At 40.0% G+C, this 27,865-nt stretch overlaps 1 protein-coding gene across 10 annotated transcripts in view; it reads left to right on the plus strand.

The window, feature by feature from the left end:
* Positions 1-2,354: 2,354 nt before the first annotated feature.
* LOC129857449 (gamma-adducin-like) overlaps positions 2,355-27,865 on the plus strand; it is a 31,758-nt gene continuing 6,247 nt past the window's right edge. For 2 of the 10 annotated variants that reach the window (XM_055925708.1, XM_055925789.1), the window contains exons 1-10: positions 12,087-12,348; positions 13,698-13,975; positions 15,592-15,736; positions 21,635-21,786; positions 22,594-22,674; positions 23,181-23,330; positions 23,603-23,746; positions 24,019-24,117; positions 25,043-25,216; positions 26,393-26,653. In XM_055925708.1, coding sequence (XP_055781683.1) covers positions 13,775-13,975; positions 15,592-15,736; positions 21,635-21,786; positions 22,594-22,674; positions 23,181-23,330; positions 23,603-23,746; positions 24,019-24,117; positions 25,043-25,216; positions 26,393-26,653 — 1,407 coding nt within the window. In that variant the 5' untranslated portion in view covers positions 12,087-12,348; positions 13,698-13,774. The other 8 variants (XM_055925752.1, XM_055925744.1, XM_055925781.1 and 5 more) reach the window with 8 other exon arrangements.

Here is a 27,865-nt window from a genome sequence, read left to right on the forward strand (position 1 = left end):
CTCAAAAAAGTTCTACAACTGCAGCATCGAGAGCATCCTGACTAGTTGCATCACTGCCTGGTAAGATAATTGCTCGGCCTCCGACCTTAAGGCAATACAGAGGGTAGTGTGTACGGCCCAGTACATCACTGGGGCCAAGCTTCCTGCCATCCAAGACTCCAGCCACCCAAGTCATAGACTATTCTCTCTGCTACCGCACGGCAAGGGGTGCTGGAGTCTAGGTCCAAAAGGCTTCTTATTAAGGATCTGACCCTTTTTTTCAATTTTCACCTAAAAGACATGCCCAAATCTAGCTGCCTGTAGCTCAGGACCTGAAGCAAGGATATGCATACTCTTGATACCATTTGAAAGGAAATGCTTTGAAGTTTGTGGAAATGTGAAATGAATGTAGGAGAATATAACACATTAGATCTGGTAAAAGATAATACAAAGACATTTTTATTTTCTTATTTTATAGTCTTTGAAATGCAATAGAAAGGCCACAGTTTAGGCACAATTTAGAATTTGGCCACTAGATGGCAGCAGTGTATGTGCAAAGTTTTAGACTGATCCTATGTACCATTGCGTTTCTGTTCAAAATGTTGTATCAAGTCTGCCCAAATGTGCCTAATTGGTTTATTAATACATTTTAAAGTTCATAACTGTGCACTCTCCTCAAACAATAGCATGGTATTATTTCACTGTAATAGCTACTGTAAATTGGACAGTGCATTTCGATTAACAAGAATTTAAGCTTTCTGCCCATATCAGATACGTCTATGTCCTGGGAAATGTTCTTGTTACTTACAACCTTATGCTAATCACATTAGCGCACGTTAGCTAAACCGCCCCACAGGGGGGACACCAATCCTGTAGAAGTTTTAACAGCTTCTACACCCAAGCCATAAGACTCCAGAACAGCTAATCGAATGGCTACCCAGACTATTTGCATTGTCCCACACCCCGTCTTTTACGCTGCTGCTACTCTCTGTTTATTATCTCTGCATAGTCACTTTAACTCTACCTACATGTACATATTACCTCAATTACCTCGACTAACCTGTGCCACCGCACACTGACTCTGTACCAGTACCCCCTGTATATAACCTCGCTGCTGCTCTTTTACTGCTGCTCTTTTATTATTTGTTATTTTTATTAAAAAAATGTACTTAACACTTATTTTTCTTAAAACTGCATTGTTGGTTAAGGGTTTGCAAGTAAGCATTACACTGTAAAGTCTACACCTGTTGTATTCGGCGCATGTGGCGCATTTGATTTGACATCCAGTTACTTTTTGCAGGTGCTGGAGTTTCCAAATCTAAATTTAACACAATTGAAAGAAAATCACTACTTATACAATTCCTGTTTTCTCTCCTTACAGATTGTGATTCATTATCAATGTTGGTTCTTTGTGTTAAAGTTGTATTGTCTATGCTTGTTTATGCTATATTTACATGTATTCTATTGTCTTCGTAATTTGTAATAGACACTGTCCACACAATATCTACAGTACTGGCTTCCCTTTTAACAGTGTGAGGATACCCAGTACCCTATATGATAGGTGTTCATGTCTCTTATGTCAAAAATAACATTTCTGTCTCTATCTCTCGGTTTCCTCCCACACTAACATACTTTTTGACCATTTCTCTCTCTCTCTCTCTCTCTCTCTCTCTCTCTCTCTCTCTCTCTCTCTCTCTCTCTCTCTCTCTCTCTCTCTCTCTCTCTCTCTCTCTCTCTCTCTCTCGCTCTCTCTCTCTCTCTCTCTCTCTCTCTACTATTGTTTTTTTGTTACTGTCTGCATTGTTATACTACTTCTCTATGCCACAATGTACTGAGTAAAATGTGCTATATGTCATGATGATTATTATTCTCCACCATGTGACTGATGTATTCAAGCAGGCAGCACAGTGGAGAGGGGAAGCAGTACTCTCTTACTCATCCACTCTTGAAATGTGTGGGAGTGTAAAGTGATAGTGGGTAAGCACTCTCTGCAATGTCCTCCGAGCTGCACAATAAATGTACAAAATATCTGCACGCAGAAAAGGTTGAAAATATCTCATCTAGACAACTGAAAGTGGATATAGCCATAACGTATAAATTGATAAGATGATTTAGTCCATTGGTAATCCCTCTTTATTGTAATTTCATAGATCCCTATGTGCAACACTCCACTACAATTTCTCTAATTTGATATGGAGTATTTAGTAGTTAAAATCCCGCTCTCCAAAAACTGAATATTTATTTTCGAGTAATCTATATACATGTATGCCAGAACATATCTGGTGGGTGTGTGACTGTTTTGCTCCTCCCACTTTTGGACAATACAGTCCCATACAACAGATTGTTGTCTCCACAACCGCCTCTGACAAGTTTGGAAGTTTTTCCCAGCAAGCTGTGCAATGTGCATCACATGACATTGAGGAACAGAGGGAGTAGGAGATGATAGGCAAAGCATCAGTCACTCATCCTAGTTGGAGCTAGATGATGACCCTTCCTATTGTGATAATGTAAACAGCAGACTGGCAACTGGCAGAACTGTGCGAGTTTGACCTCAAAAGGTGAGTGGAGCAGCATTTTTTACGTTTTTGCAATGGTGGTTGTTGAGACAAGTCAATTGAACTAGAATAGTCGTTTGTAACTGCAAACAGGGCAAGGTACTTGATATTTTATGTAATATCAGTGAATCAGGAAATGTTTTGAAAATAGCTTCTCATTTTAAGCAGTTACTTTGGACTTTATAAGGACTTGCTCAATGATGTATCAAAATGAAAATCCCTTTCATGGGTGGATGGAGTGAATCACCTATGAGTCTGTTTAGAAGGAAATGTTGGACTGATAAAGCTTTCACTTACCCGATGTGTTATCTTATTCTGTATTACTCTATACAGCAATACTGTGTGTATAGTCTTGTGTATGCTATAGTACCCTTTCTTAGGATAGTGAGTCCTTTTTTTACAATGTTGTCGAGATATATTTTTATTGTTTGGCTGTAATAGACCAGAACTACATCAGTTCCAGATGCTGAGTTGTCACGAACAGCTGCTTTCAATTAATGTCTCTCTCTCTAGAAACATTATACACTGGGTAAGCGTATGTTTACCTTAGATGTGGAATTGAGGCATACAAGATTTCATAGGTAACTGGGTACTTTAATGTAGGTTTTCAGAAACCCATCAAGGTCACATGCAGTGGGTGGTGACCCAAACCATTTTAACCATGTAATTGAGCGTTAGCAATTAATTTGTCATGTTTAAGTGATTACTTGGAACATATTGGATATTTTCTACACAAAACAAGTCTATTTTAGCCATGAATTTAACTCAAATAGTTGCCATGTTCTTAAAAGTAAAGTTATTTAGGTATACACCTTATTTAGGTATACAGGAACACCTTCCTAATATTGCGTTGCACCCCCTTTTGCCCTTAGAACAGCCTCAATTATTCGGGGCATGAACTCTACAAGGTATCCCTGTTCCACAGGGATGCTGGCTCCACGGTTGTGTCAAGTTGGCTGGATGTCCTTTGGGTGGTGAACCATTCTTGATAGACATGGGAAAATGTTGAGCGTGGAAAAACCCAGCAGCGTTGCAGTTCTTGGGACAAACCGGTGCGTTTGGCACCTACTACCTTACCTTGTTCAAAGGCACTTAAATCTTTTGTCTTGACAATTCACCTTCTGAATAGCACACATACACAATCCATGTCTCAATTGTCTCAAGGATTAAAAATCCTTCTTCAGCCTGTCTCCTCCCCTTCATCTACACTGATTGAAGTGGATTTAACAGGGGGATTATAGCTTTCACCTGGATTCACCTGGTCAGTGTACAGTTTGTCATGGAAAGAGCAGGTGTTCAGTTTTGCATACTCAGTGTACAGTATATCCTCAGCTTTGTCTTCTCATTGCCTATGTTTATATGATAAACCCAGCACGAGTTAAATTTGGCTAGACTCTTACTCCAGCCTCATAGTCAACCGCACCCTAAACCACATCTTAGGGTGGAGGCAATCAAAAGAAAACCACAAAACAGTCTCGGCCAGGTCCTCCATGTACTGTAGATGAACAAAGTTTGACCACTCTTGTAATTCTTCTTCGTGCAGCTCAGTCCTCTCTCCTAGCCGTTATGTATACTGAACAAAAATATATAACGTTTTTAGAGTTGGTCCTATTTTTAATGAGCTGAAATAAAGATCCCAGAAATGTTCAATATGCACAAAAATATTATTTCTCTCATATTTTGTGCACAGATTTGTTTACATCCCTATTAGTGAGAATTTCTCCTTTGCCAAGGTAATCCATCCACCTGACAGGTGTAGCATATCAAGAAGCTGATTAAACAGCATGACCATTATACAGGTGCACCTTGTGCTGGGGACAATAAAAGGCCACTTTAAAATGTGTAGTTTTGTCCCACAACACAATTTCACAGATGTCTCAAGTTTTGAGTGAGCGTACAATTGGCATGATGACTGCAGCAATGTCCACCAGAGCTGTTGCCAGATAATTGAATGTTAATTTCTCTACAATAAGCCGACCTCCAACGCTGTTTTAGAGAATTTCCCAGTGGGTGGACCTGGCTCCTAAGTGGGTGGGCCTATGCCCTCCCAGGCCCACCCATGGCTGCACCCCTGCCCAGTCATGTGAAATCCATAGCCTAGGGCCTAATTTTTTTATTTAAACTTAATTATTTCCTTCTATGAACTGTATCTCAGTAAAATATTTGAAATTGTTGCATGTTGCGTTAATATTTTTGTTCAGTTTATGTGTTGATTCAATATTAATCTCTGCAAGTTTCAAATTCTATATAAAGCTGTGAAAATACTGTTTTTACTGCAACAATGTAAATTGTTCCAGGTCCCTAGTTGCCTGTACATGTAGTGTTACTTACCACCCACACTGCTAAAGTGAATAGCCGAGCATGTTCATACGTATTGTGATAGTATTGAAAAGATAAACATTTCTCCACTTTGGACTTGCCGTCAGAGGGTTTGTGATTTAGAAACTCCATATGATTATGTTCGTCATATAGCATGTTCTTCATTTTATAGAAAGTTTTGCATAGATGTAACTGTTCAAAACAGTGGTCCTCTTTTTTGCACATTCGACATCAGTAAACTTAGAACACTGCAAGGGAAAAGAAGAGCTCAGCCCAAAGGCAGAAGCCTTCAGTAAAGCTCTGCAGCATTCAAAATCCTGAAATAGGGCTTCAGAAATAGACGTTTCTCAGGCCTTTGACACAGACTTGGTTATTACATTAGGCTCTCAGGGAAAATTACCTAAATGTCCATGATATGAGAAAGCTGTGCACCGCCCCTTTACAGTGAGGAACCAATTTAATCACGATTACAGAGTATTTCATTACATACAAAAAGCCTCGATGTGGGTAAAACATTCAGTGGCTAAGACGCTGTATCAAAGCAAATGTTTCTAAAGTTACATTTTTATGCATATCTAGGGAGTTGGGAAGTGATGTGAATTTGTTAAACATTTGTCCATGGCTGTATTCTCTTCAAAGAACTGCTCTTGATTGATGTTTTTTCTCAGTGGAACTGACTTGAAGGCACTGTTGGTGAAATTAGATGAGGTATCCATTTCCTCAAACTCTGAAACTATGTGGTAGGATATTTTACTGTATCGAATAAACTCATAAACAACACATGTTTTTATTCTCACAAGAGGACTTTGGTTCTGTTGGTTCTAAACAGTTGGTATCAATTCGTTGGGGTTAGGGTCAAAAGTAATTTTGTTGATAATAAAATATGGGGTTCCCCATCACAGAGGCCACAGGAAAATTAACATAAATGTAGGCATGGGAGGGGACAGACATGGATGTAAAAGTGTCTGGCAATATTTCATAGACCCTGGAGAGAACAGTTCCCCTTTCAATCTTTAAATAGTCAACTAGACACGAGAAAATCAACAGATCTGATGTAGAGTGATTGCGATTGGCTGATGAGAGGATGTGACCTTTAACATTTTGCTCTGACAGAAGGAATAATCAGTCAAGAAGGCAATATAACCTATAATTTTGTCTGATGAGAATAGGATGTGTTCACCTCCTAGACTCCCCCTGAAAAGGGAAGTTTGGGGTAAGATATTGCTGATCTGCAGATGATTATTTTTCTCTCACTCTCTCTCTTCTCCCTTTCTCTGAGATGACAAACAGATTATTTTTCTGTCTGGAAGTCCGGACTTCACTATTGGACTTCCTGTGAAGAGTTTTTCTCTTTATCCCTTCATTAGAAAGGCACTATGATGCAGAAATTATTTCCTGTGTTCGAGCAACAGACTTCATAATGATACCTGTAAACTCTAAAGGCCTCCCTCCAACGAACCAGAAGTCTTGTCAACTGGAAATATTTGGCAGAGTGGTGAAGGAGATTCTATGATTAGCTTCAGTGATAATTAATGTTGTGTTACATTTCAGATTGGTACAGAAATTACAATTACTATAGCTTGAGAAATAAAAGTCAAATCCATTAGAGATTGATGAAAATTCAATTTGAACACTAAAATTGAAGAACAAAAAATAACTAAGGGTGCTTCTGACAAACGAACAATTACTGACCAAAATAAAAGTATTCCTGTTTGTGTTGATTTACAGTAGATGGTCTCTGATGGAAAAACAGCTAAGGAAAATAAAAGGGAAAATGAACACATTGTGACAAAACCAAATGTAGAAAAATATATGAATTCATGATTTTAGTTACCATTACAGTCATTTTATCATGATATAGTATGTACTATAGCACTATGTCTTGCCTGCCAGAGCTCTGGTACAGTAGCTCATTAAATCGAATTAAATTCCAGCTTAACTTTCTGTTTCACAATGACTTTTTGAGTTGTAACAATATACTGTCGGGTAGTAATGAGAAGAGAAAAAGGAAAACGACATACTGTAACTGATCCAAACAGCATGCAGCATATTGCATCCTCTGGAGTGGATGTAAATACATAACCTGGCCATGAGTCTAGTCTACTTGTTATTATTCTTAGAGTGGACATTTTGGAAGGTCATTGGAAGCCTTTGGAAGAGCAGCAGGACTTATTTCTGTAAACCCATCCTTTTATATAAAGCAGCCTTTTATATGGTTCGCTCTGCCAAGGAGTGAGGTCAAGTTTATGCCATTGATGACGTAGGATCTCATGAACACTTTTGCTGTTATCACTCTAGGTGTTGTCCTAAGATAGTGTGGTATTCTTCATGTCTATTAACTATTAATCAAGTGCTTTGGGGTATTGTATTTAGGCGCTTATAAATCAATCATAAGAAAGGTGTGCTTGTTTTTCTGATATACTATAAAAATACAGTACCAGTTAAAATTTTGGACACACCTACTCATTCATGGGTTTTTCTTTATTTTTACTATTTTCTACATTGTAAAATAATAGTGAAGACATCAAAACTATGAAATAACACCTATGGAATCATGTAGTAACCAAAAAAGTGTTAAACAAATCAAAATATATTTTCTATTTTATATTCTTCAAAGTAGCCACCCTTTGCCTTGATGACAGCTTTGCACACTCTTGGCATGCTCTCAACCAGCTTCATGAAGTAGTCACCTGGAATGCATTTCAATTAACAGGTGTGCCTTGTAAAAAGTTCATTTGTGGAATTTCTTTCCTTCTTAATGCATTTGAGCCAATCAGTTGTGTTGTGACAAAGTAAGGGTGGTATACAGAAGATAGCCCTATTTGGTAAAAGATCAAGTTCATATTATGGCAAGAACAGCTCAAATAAGCAAAGAGAAATGACAGTCCATTTTTACTTTAAGACATGATGGTCAGTCAATCCAGAAAACGGTTACTACATGATTCCATATGTGGTATTTCATAGTTGTGATGTCTTCACTATTATTCTACAGTGTAGAAAATAGAAAAAATTAAGAAAAACCCTTGAATGAGTAGGTGTTCTAAAACTTTGGACTGGTACTGTATGTACTGTATCTTACCGTGCACCATATAAATTAGGTCTCTAGTAATAACACCAGACATCTGGTCAATGTTACACAAGAAGGACTGCCCTTCCAAAAAATATCCAAATAGAGTTACAGAGAATGTAGGGGTTCAGTAAGAGTATGTTGAAAGTATGTGTGTGTGTATGTGCACCACATTTTTTTTGTGAGTGCATATGTTTAGTGTGTGGTTCCATAGGAACTCTGCCAGTCCCCGTAGGGTTGCAGCTAGGGTAGCAGTGGGGAGTTGAAGGGTCATTCAGCTCTTAAATTGAGAAAGTTCTGCTTTTCATTACATCCTGGAATTGTTATGTCAGTCACTGAACTAATCTCTCTCTCTCTCCAAGTGTGTGTGTGTGTGTGTGTGTGTGTGTGTGTGTGTGTGTGTGTGTGTGTGTGTTTGTGTGTGTGTGTGTGTTTGTGTGTGTGTGTGTGTGTGTGTGTGTGTGTGTGTGTGTGTGTGTGTGTGTGTGTGTGTGTGTGTGTGTGTGTGTGTGTGTGTGTGTGTGTGTGTGTGTGTGTGTGTGTGTGTGACATCTTACAGGACCGATCAGTTAGAGGTCCTTGGGGCAGCAAGAAATGTTTACATTTGGTTCATTGGGAGACCAAATTTTACTATAAATGTTCTGTGTGTTTGCACGGAAGTTATTGCATCTGCATTCATATGGTAAGTTTATGTTATTAACTGCTCTTAAAAGTTGGCATGAGTTCATGGTGGGATTTGTTGGAATTCTGTGTCTCTGTCTTTGTGTTGAACGGATTGATCTCTAGTTTTCTGCAATAAAGCCAATTTCATGTTTCAAAACAAAAACATTTTGGGAGTGTCACACCCTGATCTGTTTCACCTGTCCTTGTGATTGTCTCCACCCTCCTCCAGGTGTCGCCCATCTTCCCCATTATCCCCTGTGTATTTATATCTGTGTTCTCTGTCCGTTGCCAGTTCGTCTTGTTTGTCAGGTCAACCAGCGTTTTTGTCCTCAGCTCCTGCTTTTCCCAGTCTCTCTTTTCTCACCCTCCTGGTTTTTGACTCTTGCCTGTTCTGACTCTGAGCCCGCCTGCCTGACCACTCTGCCTGCCCCTGGCCCTGAGCCTGTCGACCTGTACATTTGCCCCACCTCTGCATTGTTGACCTCTGCCTGCCCCTGGCCCTGAGCCTGTCGACCTGTACATTTGCCCCACCTCTGCATTGTTGACCTCTGCCTGCCCCTGGCCCTGAGCCTGTCGACCTGTACATTTGCCCCACCTCTGCATTGTTGACCTCTGCCTACCCTGACCCTGAGCCTGCCTGCCGTCCGGTACCATTGCCCCACCTCTGGTTTCCTGACCCCTGCCTGCCTTGACCTGTCTATTGCCTGCCCCTGTTGGAATATTAAACCATTGTCTATTCGACGTGTCTGCATCTGGGTCTTACCTTGATTCCTGATAATGAGTGGTTTGGACACAACCCACAGTGGGATTCCATTAAGAGAGTTAACAGTTCAATATTATTATTTCCTGAATAGACTAGTGAATCACATTCCCAAGTGACCAAAACGGGGGACAGAGATACACATTTAATCACATAACAGTTTTAAACGGATGCCAGCATTTACTATTACATTTCATTCAAGTAAGGAATTAAATTTTGACATGAATCTGAATACGTAATAAACTGTCATTTCTAGTTTTTTTTATTTTCTTTAAAAACATTCTCTGGAACTTTGGTGACTACTAAATATTTTTTAAACCTCCCTCTTTGAGCTGGATGTGTCAATGTGTAGTTCATGAATGCATAATCTGTGAGCAGAATTACTGTCTTACCTCAATTAGCCACGGAATTCCTAGTTTGAAAGCAGCTGTTTTTCTGGAAGCTGTGCTGCGCCATTTTCCATACATTTTCCCCACATGTGCCAGCCACCTAGCAATTTGAGTTCTAGCCAACGAGCATGCAGCCCCTCGCCATTTGAGTGACAGCTAGAAAGAGATGCACACACAGCAGAGCGAGTGAGAGAAAGCAATGACATGGTGCACATATCTGCACATAGGTGATGTAGTACGCAATTTTTGGTGACCACTTTCGGCTCGTGACCTCTACTTTCAAAACGACATGCTAAAAAGTATACAAAGTATCGGAAAATCTCTTTCATTAATTCAACCCTTGGCTAGAACTAGAATAAATTTGACTGTGTCTGTAGGCTAATCAACTAAGCATGAGATGTGCACAAGCACACCAGTGCTTTAGGGGCTTATCACAATGTTGCTGTTCGAAATGTGATGTACAGTGCCTTCAGAAAGTATTCATACCCCTTGACTTATTCCACATTTTGTGGTGTTACAGCCTGAATTCAAAATGGATTATTTTTGTTTCTCACCCATCTACACACAATACCCCATAATGACAAATTGAAAACATGTTTTTAGAAAACGTTGCTAATTTATTGCAAATGAAATACAGAAATATCTAATTTACATAAGTATTCATACACCTGAGTCAATAAATGTTAGAATCACATTTGAACAGTGATTACAGCTGTTAGTCTTTCTGGGCAAGTCTCTAAGAGCTTTGCGCACCTGGATTGTACAATATTTCCCCATTATTCTCTTAAAAATTCTTCAAGCTCTGTCAAATTGGTTTTTGATCTTTGCTAGACAACCCTTTTCAAGTCTTGCCATTGATTTTCAAGCAGATTTACGTCAAAACTGTAATTTGGCCACTTGGCATCATTCACTGTCTTCTTGGAAAGCAACTCCAGTGTAGCAACTCCAGTGTAGATTTGGCCTTGTGTTTTAGGTTATTGTCATGATGAAATGTGAATTCATCTCCCAGTGTCTGGTGGAAAGCAGACTGAACCAGGTTTTCCTCTCGGTTATTGCCTGTGCTTAGCCCCATTCCATTTATTTTTTATTCTGAAAAACCCAGTCCTTTCTGATTACAAGCATACCCATAACATGATTCAGCCACCACTATGCTTGAATATATGGAGAGTGGTACTCAGTAATGTGTTGTATTGGATTTGCCCCAAGCATAACACTTTGTATTCAGGACAAAAAGTTTATTTTCCACATTATTTTCTGTATTACTTTAGTGCATTGCTGCAAACAGGATGCATGTTTTGGAATATTTGTATTCTGTACAGGCTTCCTTCTATTCCCTCTGTCAGTTAGGTTAGTATTGTGAAGTAACTACAATGTTGTTGATCCATCCTCAGTTATCTCATATCACAGCCATTAAACTCTGTAACTGTTTTAAAGTCCCTATTGGCCTCATGGTGAAATCCCTGAACCATTTCCTTCCTCTCCGACAAGGAAGGACACCTGTATCTTTGTAGTGAGTGGGTGTATTGATGCACCATCCAAAGTGTCATTAAGAACTTCACCATACTCAAAGGGATATTCAGTGTAAAAAAAACTACCAATAGGTTATCTTCTTTGCGAGGCATTGAAAAACCTCCCTGTTCTTTGTGGTTGAATCTTTGTTTGAAATTCACTGCTCGACTGTGGGACCTTACAGATATTTGTATATATAGAGTACAGAGATGAGGTAGTCATTCATCATGTTAAACCTTATTATTGCACACCGAGTGAGTCCATGTCATTAATTATGTGACTTGTTACACAAATGTTTACTCCTGAAGTTAATTAGGCTTGCCATAACTAAGGGGTTGAATACTTATTGACACTTAAGACACATCAGCTTTTCATTCTTAATGAATTTGTAAAAATTTCCAAAAACATCATTCCACTTTGACATTGTGGGTTATTGTGTGCAGGCCAGTGATAAAAAAAATCTCAATTTAATCCATTGTAAACTCGGGCTGTAACACATCAACATGTTTTCAAGATCGTCATACACTTATGTATTCCCCCCACACACAGCTCACACACTTCTCCAGAAAACAGTGACATTATTCCTGTGTTCCCATTGGTATGAAAGTGTTTAGGAAATCAGTTAATCAGCAATACAAATGGATGTAGTCATGATCTGTTTGACCTTAGCATATATGGATGTATTGGGGGGATATGAGAAGTCACATGGTCTCACTTTTTCCCACACAAACACACCCACTCACAACATGCGGACTTGCTTGCGTTCAGGGATGTAATCTTCATTAGTCCAAACGAGAGCTGCTATTGGACAAATGCAAGTAGGTCTCACCACGGTACGTTCTGTTTGTTTCCGTTTAAGAAACGTTTTGCAACATAATCGGCTTAATGAATTCGCCCCTGCAAATTTTGAAACACACACAGCTGTTTACATGCTTACTGCAATGCCATAGGGCGCACATACGGAGTCATGTTTTACACGTTTGCAGAATACATCGAAATCTGGAATACATTTAACAGTTTTAGTCTCGATCTTTGAATTCTGTCCAGGACTTGTGGGGAGTTTCTGTCTTTAGATAGGCTACGGAGATACGATCACTGCCAAAAAAGGTTTGATGTTTCAAATAGTTACTGTATACAATGTTGCCTATTTCCTGTGGACTGGTTTAGTGCAAAGGTTTTAAGGTTACTTTGTAGCACAGCGTCTTGATAATATTCATGGAGGTTTACAGTTACGAGTCGATGGTCAATTCAATGATGGCATATACTGTACATGCTCAACTTTTTTGTCGTGGTGCTCCTCAATGGAGTATCCTATTTCATCGGTGAGTTGAGTATCTCCTTTGATTAAAGCGTAAGATGCATCATGCAGCACATTTTTCCTCTTCTTCTGTTGTTCCTTTCATCATATCACATTGTTGGATCTGATTTTAAAGGGTTAACTCTTACGTAATGGTATATTTACGGGACCTGGGTGCCTTTTTTTTGTGCTCCTTGCGGTTCGTATTAGCAGACCGCGATATATTCGACTCTTTGAACATATGGTTGAATTCTTGTAGCCTAGCCCTACTATTTATTTTGATTAGATGTCTGTATAGAAATAAGAAAGTTTACCGATTTTCTGGACAGTAGTTATTATATTTGTGTAATACAGAAAATGCTCTGCTGATGTTTTCTGTAGTGTGCCTTTTCTGTATATTATCTTCAGATAACATGTTTCTTAAGTTATCTGTATCTGGCTTTTCACTGCAGAAAAGGCACATTGAATAGACCACTTTTGACACCTTAAAATGGGTAGAATATCTGTTATAATTTATTTGTCTAGCCTCCATCACATGTAGACCAATTTGTAGTTGTGTTGATAAGAACTTGGTGAGATATTGAACAGGCATAATAGAGCAAAATAAATCCAGGTTACAGACTGTTTTAACCCTTTACTTACCCTCTGTAGACCCCCCCCCCCCCCCCCCCCCAAAGATGTACACAATAGGTGCTAAATGCTCTCCCAAACTAGTTGATTTTATATGAGGCGATAATGCAAAGGCCCCCTGTGATATTCTATTGACATGCTTTCTGGCTGTTTGCATGACAGTAAACATTGGTGATTGATGTTCCCTTCCCCCACCCCACAGATTACAGTAGACACACAGGGGATTCTCTGTTTGTCTGCAGAGATAGAGGTGGTTATGGTCTACTTTAAAAAAAATAAAAAATTATTAGGATCCCCATAAGCTTTTGCAAAAGCAGCAGCTACTCTTTATGGGGTCCTGTGTATTTTTCCTTCCCTGTGTGTTTGTTTACAACTTTATGCAAGCCTGTTAGTTTACCTCAGCAATAAAATAATTGATTTAGTATGAATCGAGTTTCCTGTGGAACATTTTTTTATGTCTAACATCTGGCCATACTTGTTGCATCATCGGCACTGTAGGAAAACTAAAGTTTTGGTCTGTCCCCAACAGATTCCCAGAGCCAGCAGTCCTGGAGTGTGGCAGGTGAGGATCAGAGAGAGTGAGGTTGTTGTGAAGACTTGGACAGTATGAGTTTGGTGGAGATCAGACATACGGTTGGGTCCATGACCCTGTCCTTATCCAGCACAGACTCCAAGGAGAGGTACTTTGACCGGGTGGACGAGAGCGACCCTGAGTACCTCCGCAGCAGGAACATGTCACCTGAAATACAGCAGGACTTCAACATGATGGAGCAAAAGAAGAGAGTCACTCAGATCCTACAGAGTCCAGTATGTCTCTTGTTCTTTATGTCTATGTTAATGTGTGTACACAGTACAGCCATTTTCATTATCTGGCTGCAGACCATCAAAAGGCCTGAAAAGTTGTTATCTTCGAGGTCCAGGCCTATGTCATTGGCTCTTGTAGATACACTACATCATTGATGTCATCAGTTTTCATTCTGATGGCTACATTTGAACTGATCTGCAAATAAAGAGGCTATTACTTTTACATTTTAGACATTTAGCAGATGCTCTTACCCAGAGTGACTTACAGTTAGTGCATTCATCTTGAGGTAGCTAGGTAAGACAAGTTAGGCAACTCAGTCATATTAAGTAGTAAGGTATTTGTACAGTGTACATCTTTGTTGCAATGCAGTACAATGTGCTACTGTCAGAGGAAACAGCCAAGCTCCACTGCTGTGGTTTTAAATATGAACCAGTCCGAATAGATTTTAGCCTTATTATACATTGCCTGCCAAATGTCCTTGTCAAGTTCACAGCTTAGCTCATGAAACATTTTTTGTCAAATTGAATTCTTGAGAGACAGAACAATATAGGCATGAACGTAATTTTGGGCATCCACTGTATGTACACATATATATATATATATATATATACTTCTATTTTTGTAGTATAAGCAGTAAATGTTGCCTATATGCACCCATGATAAATGCATATATGCAATTGTGAATCGGAGGCATAGATAATCGAGCAGTAAAATGTGGTTCGAGATGCTGTTAGGAGGTGCAACAAACACATGCCCGTAAAGTGCATGGAAATAAGATGAGCCCACGCATGTCTGTGATTGCATAACAGACCCCAACAAGTGGAACTTAGCTCATCACCATGGGAACCGCACTGAGATGGGGCGGAATGCTGGCGTTCCACCAAAGAGGCTTGCAGGAGAATCGTCTTTTTGGGAAGAATACCCAAGATATCCAACGACACTGTGGGTATAGATTAATAGGCTGGCTTAATGAGAAGGACACTTCCCAGTTACCTCTAGTGACATTGGCACAAAGAGGGTTTTAGAAGAATCTAATGTGATTTATTTCAGGGAGGCTTCTTTAGGACTGAGAGTACACTGGAAATACATAGTCCTAATGTGAACGGCTGAATAGACAGGGAGTTGGAACAGGGTCAAGGTGAGAAGAATTGCATAACTACACATACAGTAGACCATCCCAGGAGTTGTAAGATTAAGATAACTTTATTGGTCAATTGTACACAAGACGTCCACTTTAAACCCAACCCTTCTGAAAGACACACATACAGGTTTTTGGAGAGGTGCAGGGGCTGCCACACTGGGCGCCCAGGAAGCTGTTGTGGGACATTAAGGGTCCTGCTCAATGCCATCTAGGATTTGAAACCAGCAACCCTCCAGTTGCTAGCCCACTTCCCAGGAGATTTTTCCCAGCAGACCCGGGATTTTACCAAGCAACCCTCCGGTTGCTGGTTCACCTTTCTAACCACTAGGCTACCTTCCGCTCTACTTCCTTCCCTCATCTTATTCTTTGTGATCAGTGACCACTATCCTGGACTGGTAAAGATTAATAGATGTAAGGCAGTGACTATTGGGACTATTTTCACTCAGTCATTTTAACATGTCATTGTTTGGTTTGCAGGTGTTTAAGGATGAGCTGGAAGGCCTGATCCAGGATCAGATGACTAAGGGCAGTAATCCAACAGGACTGCTGGCTCTTAGGCAGGTAGCTGATCTGATCATGGCCAGTTCTGTGGGAGGGACAGGCTCCTTCACATCTCCTCTCAGTAAGTAGCAGTGTGCGCATACATGTGAGAGAGTACATGTGGGTCTGCATAGTCTTTCAGTGATGCATCCTGATTCTCTGCATTGTCAATGTTTTGGAACACGGAAATCACAAAAACCTGTGACATTGAGAGCCCTTATGCAGCAAAATTCTGCTCAAGTACTTGTTGACAACATTCCACATTCCAAATGTTTCTAATAAGTTGTCCACATGTCCTGGACTTTATAATGAATTACAGCTGTCTGGAGTGTCAATTATGTTTCCCTCCGTCTTTCAATGGAGGTCGTCCACATCAAACAAATACTACAGTTTACTATAGAATACTACAGTACTTATTATAGAATTCTGTAGTAAAATGTAGTATACTGTAGAATATTACAAAACGAGTGGGTCTAATCCTGGATGTTGATTGGTTAAAACCGCATTCCAGCCGGTGTCTACTCCACATTTTACTACCAGTATACTACAATCTGCAAAGACACTTAATTAATTACTGTAGTATATACACTACAGTTTTTTTACGACAGTAATTACAGTGCATTCGGAAAGTATTTAGACCCCTTCCGTTTTTCCACATTTTGTTACGTTACAGACTTATTCTAAAATGTATTAAATAAAAAATGTCCTTGTCAATCTACACACAATACCCCATAATGACAAAGTGAAAACAGGTTTTTAGACATTTTTGCACATGCATTATAAATAAAAAACAGAAATACCTTATTTACATACAGTTGAAGTCGGAAGTTTACATACACCTTAGCCAAATACATTTAAACTCAGTTTTTCACAATTTCTGACATTTAATACTAATAATAATTCCCTGTCTTAGGTCAGTTAGGATCACCACTTTATTTTAAGAATGTGAAAAGTAATAGTAGAGAATAGTAGAGAATGATTTATTTCAGCTTTTATTTCTTTCATCACATTCCCAATGGGTCAGAAGTTTACATACACTCAATTTGTATTTGGTAGCATTGCCTTTAAATTGTTTAACTTGGGTCAAACGTTTCGGGTAGCCTTCCACAAGCTTCCCACAATAAGTAGGCTGAATGTTGGCCCATTCCTCCTGACAAAGCTGGTGTAACTGAGTCAAGTTTGTAGGTCTCCTTGCTCGCACATGCTTTTTCAGTTCTGCCCACACATTTTCTATAGGATTGAGGTCAGAGCTTTGTGATGGCCACTCCAATACCTTGACTTCGTTGTCTTTAAGCCATTTTGCCACAACTTTGGAAGTATGCTTGGGGTCATTGTCCATTTGGAAGACCCATTTGCAACCAAGCTTTAACTTCCTGACTGATGTCTTGATGTTGCTTCAATATATCCACATAATTTTCTTTCCTCATGATGTGATCTATTTTGTGAAGTGCACCAGTCCCTCCTGCAGCAAAGCACCCCCACAACATAATGCTGCCACCACCGTGCTTCACGGTTGGGATGGTGTTCTTCGGCTTGCAAGCATCCCCCTTTTTCCCGCAAACATAACGATGTTCATTATGGCCAAATAGTTCTATTTTTGTTTCATCAGACCAAAAGCCTTGAAATTCATCCACATGTTCACCTCCAAATGACTCAAATTATGTCAATTAGCCTATTAGAGGCTTCTAAAGGCATGACATCGTTTTCTGGAATTTTCCACGCTGTTTAAAGGCACAGTCAACTTAGTGTATATAAACTTCTGACCCACTGGAATTGTGATACAGTGAATTATAAGTGAAATAATCTGTCTGTAAACCATTGTTGGAAAAATTACTTCTGTCATGCACAACGTAGATGTCCTAACCGACTTGCCAAATCTATAGTTTGTTAACAAGAAATTTGTGGAGTGGTTGAAAAACTAGTTTTAATCCAACCTAGGTATATGTAAACTTCCGACTTCAACTGTAAGTATTCAGACCCTTTGCAATGAGACTCGAAATTGAGCTCTGGTGCATCCTGTTTCCATTGATCATCCTTGAGATGTTTCTACAACTTGATTGTTGTCCACCTGTGGTGAATTCAATTGTTTGGACATGATCTGGAAAAGCACACACCTGACTATATAAGGTCCCACAGTTGACAGTGCATGTCAGAGCCAAAACCAAGCCATGAGCTCAAAGGAATTGTCCTTAGAGCACCGAGACAGGATTGTGTTAAGGAACAGATCTGGTGAAGGGTACCAAAACATTTCTGCAGCATTGAAGGTCCCCAAGAACATGATGGCCTCCATTGTTCTTAAATGGAAGAAGTTTGGAACCACCAAGACTTTTCCTAGAACTGTCTCCCCGGCCAAACCAGGAATTCGGGGGAGAAGGGCCTTGGTCAGGTAGGTGACCAAGAACCCGATGGTCACTCTGACAGAGCTTCGGAGTTCCTCTGTGGAGATGGGAGAATCTTCCAGAACAACAACCATCTCTGCATCACTTCACCTATCAGGCCTTTATGGTAGAGTGGCCAGATGGAAAGCACTCCTCAGTAAATCGCACATGACAGCCTGCTTGGAGTTTGCCAAAAGGACCCTAAAGGACTCTCAGACCATGAGAAACAAGATTCTCTGGTCTGATGAAAACAAGTTTAAACTCTTTGGCTTGAACGCCAAGCGACACATTGGGATGAAACCTGGCACCATCCCTACGGTGAAGCATGGTGGTGGCAGCATCATGCTGTTGGGATGTTTTTCGGCGGCAGGGACTGGGAGACTAGTCAGGATTAGAGGTTGACCAATTATGATTTTACAACGCCGATACTGATTATTGGAGGACCAAAAAAAGACGATACCGATTAATCGGACGATTTTTATATATATATACAGTATATATATATATATATTTGTAATAATGACAATTACAACAATACTGAATGAACAATGAACACTTATTTTAACTTAATATAACACATAAATAAAATCTATTTAGTCTCAAATAAATAATGAAACGTGCTCAATTTGGTTTAAATATTGCAAAAACACAGTGTTGGAGAAGAAAGTAAAAGTGCAATATGTGCCATGTAAAAAAGTTAACGTTTAAGTTCCTTGCTCAGAACATATGAAAGCTGGTGGTTCAATATTCCCAGTTTTTCAATATTCCCAGTTAGGAAGTTTTAGGTTGTAGTTATTACAGGAATTATTACGCGTTGACTATTTCTCTCTATACCATTTTGTATTTCATATACCTTTGACTATTGGATGTTCTAATTGGCACTTTAGTATTGCCAACCTAATTTCAGGAGTTGATAGGCTTGAAGTCAAACAGCGCTGTGCTTCAAGCATTGCTAAGAGCTGCTGGCAAAATCAGTCAAGTTTGAATGAATGCTTACGAACCTGCTGCTGTCTACCACTGCTCAGTCAGACTGCTCTATAAAACATCAAATCATAGACTTAATTATCATATAATAAACACATAAATACAAGCCTTTGGTCATTAATATGGTAAAATCCGGAAACTTTAATTTTGAACACAAAACGTTTATTCTTTCAGTAAAATACGGAACCGTTCCGTATTTTATCGGACGGGTGGCAACCTGACGTATAAATATTGCTGTTACATTGCACAACCTTCAATGTTATGTCATAATTATGTAAAATTCTGGGAAATTAGTTCGCAACGAGCCTGCCGGCCCAAACTGTTGCATATACCCTGACTCTGCTTGCACTGAACACAAGAGAAGTGACACAAATTTCCCTAATTAATATTGCCTGCTAACATGCGTTTCTTTTAACAAAATATGCAGGTTTAAAAATATATACTTCTGTGTATTAATTTAAGAAAGGCATTGATGTTTATGGTTAGGTACATTTGTGCAAAGATTGTGCTTTTTTCGGCAATGTTAAATTATCACCCATTTGGTGAAGTTTAAGTAGGCTGTGATTCGATGATAAATTAACAGCCACCGCATTGATTATATGCAACGCAGGACAAGCTAGTTAACCTAGTAATATCATCAACCATGTGTAGTTAACTAGTGATTATGTGAAGATTGATTGATTGTTTCTATAAGATAAGTTTAATGCTAGCTAGCAACTTACCTTGGCTCCTTGCTGCACTCGCTTAACAGGTGATCAGCCTGCCACGCAGTTTCCTTGTGGATTGCAATGTAATCGGCCATAATCGGCGTCCAAAAAGGCTGATTACCGACTATTATGAAAACTTGAAATTGGCCCTAATTTATCGGCCATGCCGATTAATCGGTCGACCTCTAGTCAGGATCAAGGGAAAGATGACCGTAGCAAAGTACAGAGAGATCCTTGATGAAAACCTGCTCCAGAGCGCTCAGGACCTCAGACTGGGGAGAAGGTTCACCATCCAATAGGACAATGACCCTAAGCACACAGTCAAGACAACGCTGGAGTGGCTTCGGGACAAGTCTCTGAATGTCCGAGTTGCCCAGCCAGAGCCCAGAATTGAACCCGAACATCTCTGTAGAGACCTGAAAATAGCTGTGCAGCGATGCTCCCCATCCAACCTGACAGAGTTTGAGAGGATCTTCAGAGAAGAATGGGAGAAACTCCCCAAATACTGGTGTGCCAAGATTGTAGCGTCATACCCAAGAAGACTCAAGGCTGTAATCGCTGCCAAAGGTGCTTCAACAAAGTACTGAGTAAAGGGTCTGAATACTTATGTAAATGTAATATTTCAGTTTTTATTTGATAAATTTACATAAATCAAAAAAACTGTTTTTGCTATGACATTATGGGGTATTGTGTGTCGATTGATGAGGAAAATACCTAATTTAATCCATTTTAGAATTAGGCAATAAAAAGTCAAGGCGTCTGAATATTTTCAGAATATACTATACTATATAATATACTATTGTTAAAGCTGCAATATGCAACTTTTTGAGCAACTTGACAAAATCCACATAGAAATGTATTAATAGATCTGTCACTCATTAAAAGCAAGTCTAAGAAGTGGTAGATCTGTTCTATGTGCGCTATATTTATGCTTCCCGGTCTTAAGTTTCGTTTTTGCCTTATTTACTTTCAGTTTTTAACCCCCGGCTTCAAACATGTGAAAATACTATATTTTTGGTTATGGAAAATATATTTCACAGCGGTTTAGATGGTACAGTGATTCTCTACACTATACTTGCTTGTTTTGTCACATGAACTGAAATTTGGCAAACTATTAGAATTTTAACAACCAGAGCCATTTCTGCATAGTGCATCTTTAACTGTAAATACTACAGTATACAACAGTAAATACTACAGTATTGCCTGTAGTGTTTTTGCTGACTTTAGTCCGTAAAAACACTACAGTGAATACTATAGTATTTATACCATAGTATAGTATTTTAAAAACACTAGGAATGTTTACTGAAACTGTTAGGAAATGTAAACATAACGGTTGTCTCCTATGGCTTTGAGGTGATGGAGGCAGCACTTTCTCTTTATAAACCAACAGTCACCGTTGAAGTGGTTGTAAAAGATTAGGGTTCCGGTTTGTCGAATGCCCTTTATAAAGTATAAAGTCAAAAAAGATATACTACTCAGAACTCATGAGAAGTTCTGAGAACAGCCACTATTATGATCCAAAAGTTAAGCAAGGGATGCTGAGATGTAGTGATTTAATGAGAAAGTCATTTTTTATAGCAATCGTTTGAGCTAAATGTTGTTGGAGGAACTTGAAAAGAGAGAGGCAGAACATTTTAAGAGCTGTTCATGTTGAATAAGTAGTCATGGAGAAAGAGAAAGCTAATTCCATTGACCATGTTATAATGCAACATGAACATAAAGAAAGCTCTTGTTTCATGAACATTCATAAATGTTATATCTCTGAAGTATTATGAATGGTTTAGCTTGTTTAGTTTTAACAAAGATGGCCGTTTAGAAATTTGTGGTGCTTGTCACGAAGGCTGTAGGGTGTCAGTGTCTGTGCTCTCGGTCACATCAGTTCACCATGAATGCAATGCGTTTTCTCTCCAGGCCCAGGGATGGTCGCCCCAGTCAATGACCTCTATGGGGTAGAGTCTCCATCCTTTACCAAAGGGGAGAAACAGTGTCGCTGTAAGCTAGCCAGTGTCTACAGACTGGTGGACCTTTTCAGCTGGGCCCATTTCACCAGCTCATACATTACTGTGAGTAGAACCCACATTAAAAAAACGTATTATACCAACTTAATGTAGCATTAGGGAAAGGGGGATACCTAGTCAGTTGTACAACTGAATGCATTCAACTGAAATGTGTCTTCCGCATTTAACCCAACCCCTCTGAATCAGAGAGGTGCGGGGGGGCTACAGTATACTACAGTGAATACTATAGTATTTATACCATAGTATAGTGTTTTAAAAACACTAGGAATGTTTACTGAAACTGTTAGGAAATGTAAACATAACGGTTGTCTCCTATGGCTTTGAGGTGATGGAGGCAGCACTGTCTCTTTATAAACCAACAGTCACTGTTGAAGTGGTTGTAAAATATTAGGGTTCAGTATTGTTGAATGCCCTTTATAAAGTATAAAGTCTCTGAATCAGAGAGGAGCGGGGGGGCTGCCATAATCGACATCCACGTCTTCGGCGCCTGGGGAACAGTGGGTTAACTGCCTTGCTCAGGGGCAGGACAGATTTTTACCTTGTCAGCTTGGGGATTCGATCCAGCAACCTCTTGATTACTGGCCCAACGCCCTAACCACTAGACTCATAAGCACAGTATGAATTTCGATTACTGTAGGCATGTCAAAATGACACATGGAGTTCTCAGTCACCCAATACACATTCTATTTTTGCAATTGGCAAGCATTGTTAAAGTATAAATAGTCTAGAAATTTTTATCTGGATAATTGTCTATATGCAGTAGCAAATTATATAGCTGGTACAATGTTGCTCTTGGCAATGCATGCCTTTTGACATTTGCTTGTTATATACGTTTTCCTTTTCCTTGTACAGGTCCGGGTTAGCAAAGAACAAGACCATGTTCTTATCATCCCACAAGGGCTCTCTTTCACTGAAGTGACGGCTGGCAGTCTGGTAGGTATAATGGTCCATGCGTTTTCATATTCCAGATACACATGGCTTAGAACTACCCTAGAAAATAAAAGTTTGTGCTTATCTCCAGTGGGTGAACAACACAATCATTAACAATACAAAACAACCCTATTCAGATGTGTGAATTGTGCAGAATATGTGTTCAGACTATTGACAGAGCCTCATAATCAATAGCCAGCCACTCAAACAACCTCTGGCTGTGCTGAGAGACATGCCTCACTACTTCAGCAAGGGGTCAAGGAGAATTGACAATTGTGTTGAATGGATGCTTTCTAGCTTGTTGTCAGCATGTAGATGCCTTAATACAGTATTGATGGAAGTCCCAATAGAATGATAACTAGATTCATCTTCATCATAATAACTGAATACAGTGAGTAACAGCACAATGAGTTGGAATAATACCCAATACATTAGTGTGACTTTGTATCCGACTCAGTATCTTGCTGCCATAGTAGACCTAGAGATATTGTGTCCTGGTCTTTTTCCAGGTGAAAGTGAACATGATTGGTGATGTTGTCGACCAGGGATCCACCTACCTGGAGGTGGACCACTCTGGCTTCAGCCCTCACGCTGCTGTCTATTCCATGCGCCCTGACGTCAGGTGTATCATACACATCCACACATCTGCCACTGCTGCTGTGAGTACACTTTAAACTAAAGCTCAGTGAGTGGCCATGTCCCTTCATGACTGAATTAAGAGCAACCTCTGAAAGTGTATTTACCATCTCATCTTTGTTTCATTATTGTATGTACAGTAAGTGTACCTAATGTAATTGTCCTGTTGCCTTCTAAAGTTTATAGTTACTAGTTTATAGTTGCTATATGTCTGATGTTTTACTAGCCGGAAATAACTTGTGTTAGTTGTTGTTGACACAGCATAACCACGGTTGCTTTTATCCTGAACTCACAGGTGTCCTCGATGAAATGTGGCATCCTGCCCATTTCCCAAGAGGCTCTGGTTCTGGGCGATGTTGCCTACTTCGGTTACCAAGGCTGTCTGGATGATCAAGAAGAGAAGGTGGAGTTCCAGAAAGCCCTAGGGCCCACTGCCAAGGTAACGCAGAATGATGGGTTTCCTTAACAACAACAGGCTCACTGTAGTGTGTGCCAAACATAGAAACAGAACACAGTGCATTTAATCAAACTGTTCTGTTACTGTAGTAATTGCTCTTTCTACACAGGTATAAGAGCATTTAACATGCATTTTCACATTACAGGAAGTTGTATCCACTTGCTAAACTGCTTTACCTTTCATGTCTTTGTATTTACTTATGCATTCATATGACCTTTTTAGATGTTGTTATCCCACACTTAATCGTTTTGCAGGTGCTTGTTCTGAGGAACCATGGCCTGGTTGCTCTGGGGGAGACTATTGAGGAGGCGTTCCACTACATTTACCACTCACAGCAAGCTTGTGAAATCCAGGTAACACTTGAATTCATCAGCCACACCTTTTCTACCACATTATTGTATAGGTCATGGAATAGTTCACTGCTATTTCTTTTTTCTTACCTTGGAAATAGAATGTTGGCGTGCTGCAATCCAAGATGTATGTGTGTTTACTTTGCCTCAGTAAACGTGTGTGGTCTAAACCCACCAGCATGTATTACATGTGAATAAAAATGGTCCCAGGTTTTTGGAAACAAATCAAACTTGGTGTTGGTCATTTTTCAATTGAATGATATTGTGTTACATTCCCTGCGTGAGAGAGAAACAAGTAAGAAGTCAAACATCTGTTAAAACAAAGCTAAATCAAATACTCTGTGTGATTAAAACCACTGTTCTCAAACAGCACCAGGTGGAGTTTAGTGTTCTAGGACTTGGGAGTCCCCATGTAACTCATAGCTCTATGTGGAGCAGACAGATAATATGTTCTCTTATCATCATATGAGTGGCGCAGCGGTCTAAGGCACTGCATCTCAGAGCTAGAGGCGTCGCTACAGACCCTGGTTCGATCCCGGGCTGTATCACAACCGGCCGTGATTGGGAGTCCCATAGGGCGGCACGCAATTGACCCAGCATCGTCCGAGTTAGGGGAGGGCTTGGCCAGGGTAGGCCGCCATTGTAAATAAGAATTGGTTCTTAACTGACGTGCCTAGTAAAATAAAAATGTGTCTGGGATAGTGTTGGTTTTTCCATTGAGCAGGTCATTCCATGTGTGGTCAGTCTGGGATTCCTCTGTGTTTTCTTTACTATACTCTAGTGATGCCTCGTGACACATTTTACCTCATATTTTCACTATAATAGCTAGTTTTAGACTTTACTCCATTATTCGGCTAACCTGGTGAATTCAAATGTTCAGGAAAAATTCCTGACCTTGACTATATGTGTTTTTGATGTGGTCATTCAGGTCAGTGCTCTGCGGTGCTCTGCAGGAGTAGAGAACCTGGTGCTCCTGGACAGGGAGAGGCTCAAGCCCCTGACCCACGGAGTGGCTGCTGCTGGGGTCACCGTGGACAGCGAAGTCAAGTGGAAAGTGGGCGAGGCAGAGTTTGAGTCGCTCATGAGGATGCTGGACAACCTGGTAGGTGACCTGACCATTATATCTGACCTTTCCCACAATGCTTTGGGTTTCCTCTCCCATGCACATCCTGAGGATGTGTGTGAATATATTGACATCATAATCCCAACCGGAAAGTAGTATTTTTAACTCGTGAATCAAACATGGGAGATCATCAAGGCCAGCTGTAGCTCCTTGAACAAATGCACAATTATTGTCCCAATGTGCCTTATTAAAGACCGTTGCGTGTTTATCAAAGATGAGCATCTAATCTTAGCCTGTAGCTATCAGGCTGTTTGTTAGCGATGGGTCTGTGTTTAGCATCCACTGTAGATAACTGTGTGATGTTCAAAGGGCTTCCCCTTTAAACAATACTATCTCAACAACACTGCTAATGACTAGGGCCAGACACATTCTGTGGGCACAGCAGACAATGAGCAAGCCTGATCTCTCTATTGAATCTACTAAAGACATGCCACTTGCTGGGGACTGGGGCTGGTGTTGGCTACAGCTGTGTTAGCTTGTACAGCTCTGTGTGATCATAGCCCGCCTCCCCCATCATGGATTCCAGATGCCAGGCCATGCTGTGTGGAGTTAAGAGCACAGACCACACAATCCTTCAGAGTTAATTGACTGGAAAACGCAACACACTCCCTGGGTTCCGCTCAACATGGTTGGGTTTGGGGTTTGCGGTGCCCCCTTTTCTTTGATGTGTCCCTAACAACAGTTCCCCTGCCAACTGCCCTGTGTTACCAGGCGTAATCTATTCCCTATGAAATCAGGCACTTCTGAAAGTGTTGTTTAAATGTACTGTACAAAGTGTTCCAACAATGTAGGCTAAACATTGGGTGGTCTAGGATCCCCTTAAACCACAGGCTTTAGTCACTGATATGAAGTGTATGTTCACATTGTTAAAGATGAAAATAATCTTACAAATTTGTGATGGGAAACTGCAGGACCAATGTTTGAAAACGTGTCCTTGGGAGATTGTTTTATATGCTGTCGAGGGCCATTCACTTAACAGAGAACACCTTGTGTTGGTTCTGAGCATAATTAAGTTGCACAAACCTTTTCCTTGAAAATCTAATAAACATTCTCAACACTAACAGAGACTTTCCAGTTGATGGATAACAGGTGTCCGAGTTTTCGTGGAATCCATTTTGACAGGTGGACTGAAACATTGTTTCTCTGTGTTGCTAGGGTTACCGTACAGGCTATATGTACCACCACCCCATAGTGAGGGAAAAGATTCGGACCAAAAATGATGTGGAGATTCCTGCCACGGTCTACACTGTCCCTTTGCAGGACAGTGATCTGGGTCAGAGAAACCCCTTTAACTTCCTGGTGCAGAAACAGCAGAGGGAGAGGGCGCGCTGGCTCAACTCTCCCAACAGCTACCTGAAGGTCAATGTGCCTGAACGCTCACTCAGTGGAGAGTGTAGCCCCAGAACCAAGACCATGGTGAGCTGCTATAAACCAGTCTTCTTCAATCTACCTTGTACACCGGTAGAATACATTGTGTACATGCAGTATTGCACCTCTATTGCTTCCACCTGACAATATGTCTTCCTATAGCAGAGATGAAATATCACATGTTGTAGGTTAGCCTGCCCTCTTGTGGAATCTTGTATAACTACATGTATGAAACATATTTCCCTACATAACATCTTCTAAAGGTGTCCGCATGCTTCCCACCCGGAATAGTTTGTGCATATATTATGAAGGCGTTTTGTGACGTTTTTGTTCGTTTTGTGATTGGTCAACAATTGGTCAAGCTGCTGCTACTCTTTGTTTATTATCTATGCATAGTCACTTTACCCTTACCTACATGTACATATTACCTCCATTACCTCAACTTTTTATTTTATTTATTTTTTATTTTATTTCACCTTTATTTAACCAGGTAGGCTAGTTGAGAACAAGTTCTCATTTGCAACTGTGACCTGGCCAAGATAAAGCATAGCAGTGTGAACAGACAACAACACAGAGTTACACATGGAGTAAACAATAAACTACCCAGTACCCCTGCACATTGACCCGGTACCCTTTGTATATATCCTCGTTATTGTTATTTTTGTGTTACCATTTTTCCTTTCGTTTATTTAGCAAATTTGTCTTACTTAAAAAAAAAATGGCATTGTTGGTTAAGGGCTCGTAAGCATTTCACGGTAAGGTCTACTACACCTGTTGTATTTGACGTATGTGACAAATTTTATTTGAACAGTATTATTTAATGAAGTGTTTGCTGCCATTCACCCAGAGATTACGCATTTTCATACACATTTTTTCACTTGAGAAATACTCCACCAAACATTTGCGACTGACCTCTGCAAAAATGTCAAAATTAAGGACATTCCTCGAGTGATCTTGGATAAATTCTGATTATTTTGAGGAGGTGTATAGTGCCTTCAGAAAGTATTCCCATCCCTTTTTTTCCCCATTTTGTTGTGTTACAGGCCGAATTTCAAATGGATTTCATTTAGATTGTTGGTCACTGGCCTACACACAATACCAGATAAATGTCAAAGTGGAATTATGTTTTGAGAAATGTTTACAAATTCATAAGAAATTAAAAGCTGAAATGTCTTGAATCAATAAGTATTGAAATAAGTTCAGGAGTAAAAACAAGTTGAATAATACGTTGCATGGACTCACTCGGTGTGCAATAATAGT

This window comes from Salvelinus fontinalis, chromosome 1 (assembly GCF_029448725.1).
Source record: "Salvelinus fontinalis isolate EN_2023a chromosome 1, ASM2944872v1, whole genome shotgun sequence".
Classification (NCBI taxonomy): domain Eukaryota; kingdom Metazoa; phylum Chordata; class Actinopteri; order Salmoniformes; family Salmonidae; genus Salvelinus; species Salvelinus fontinalis.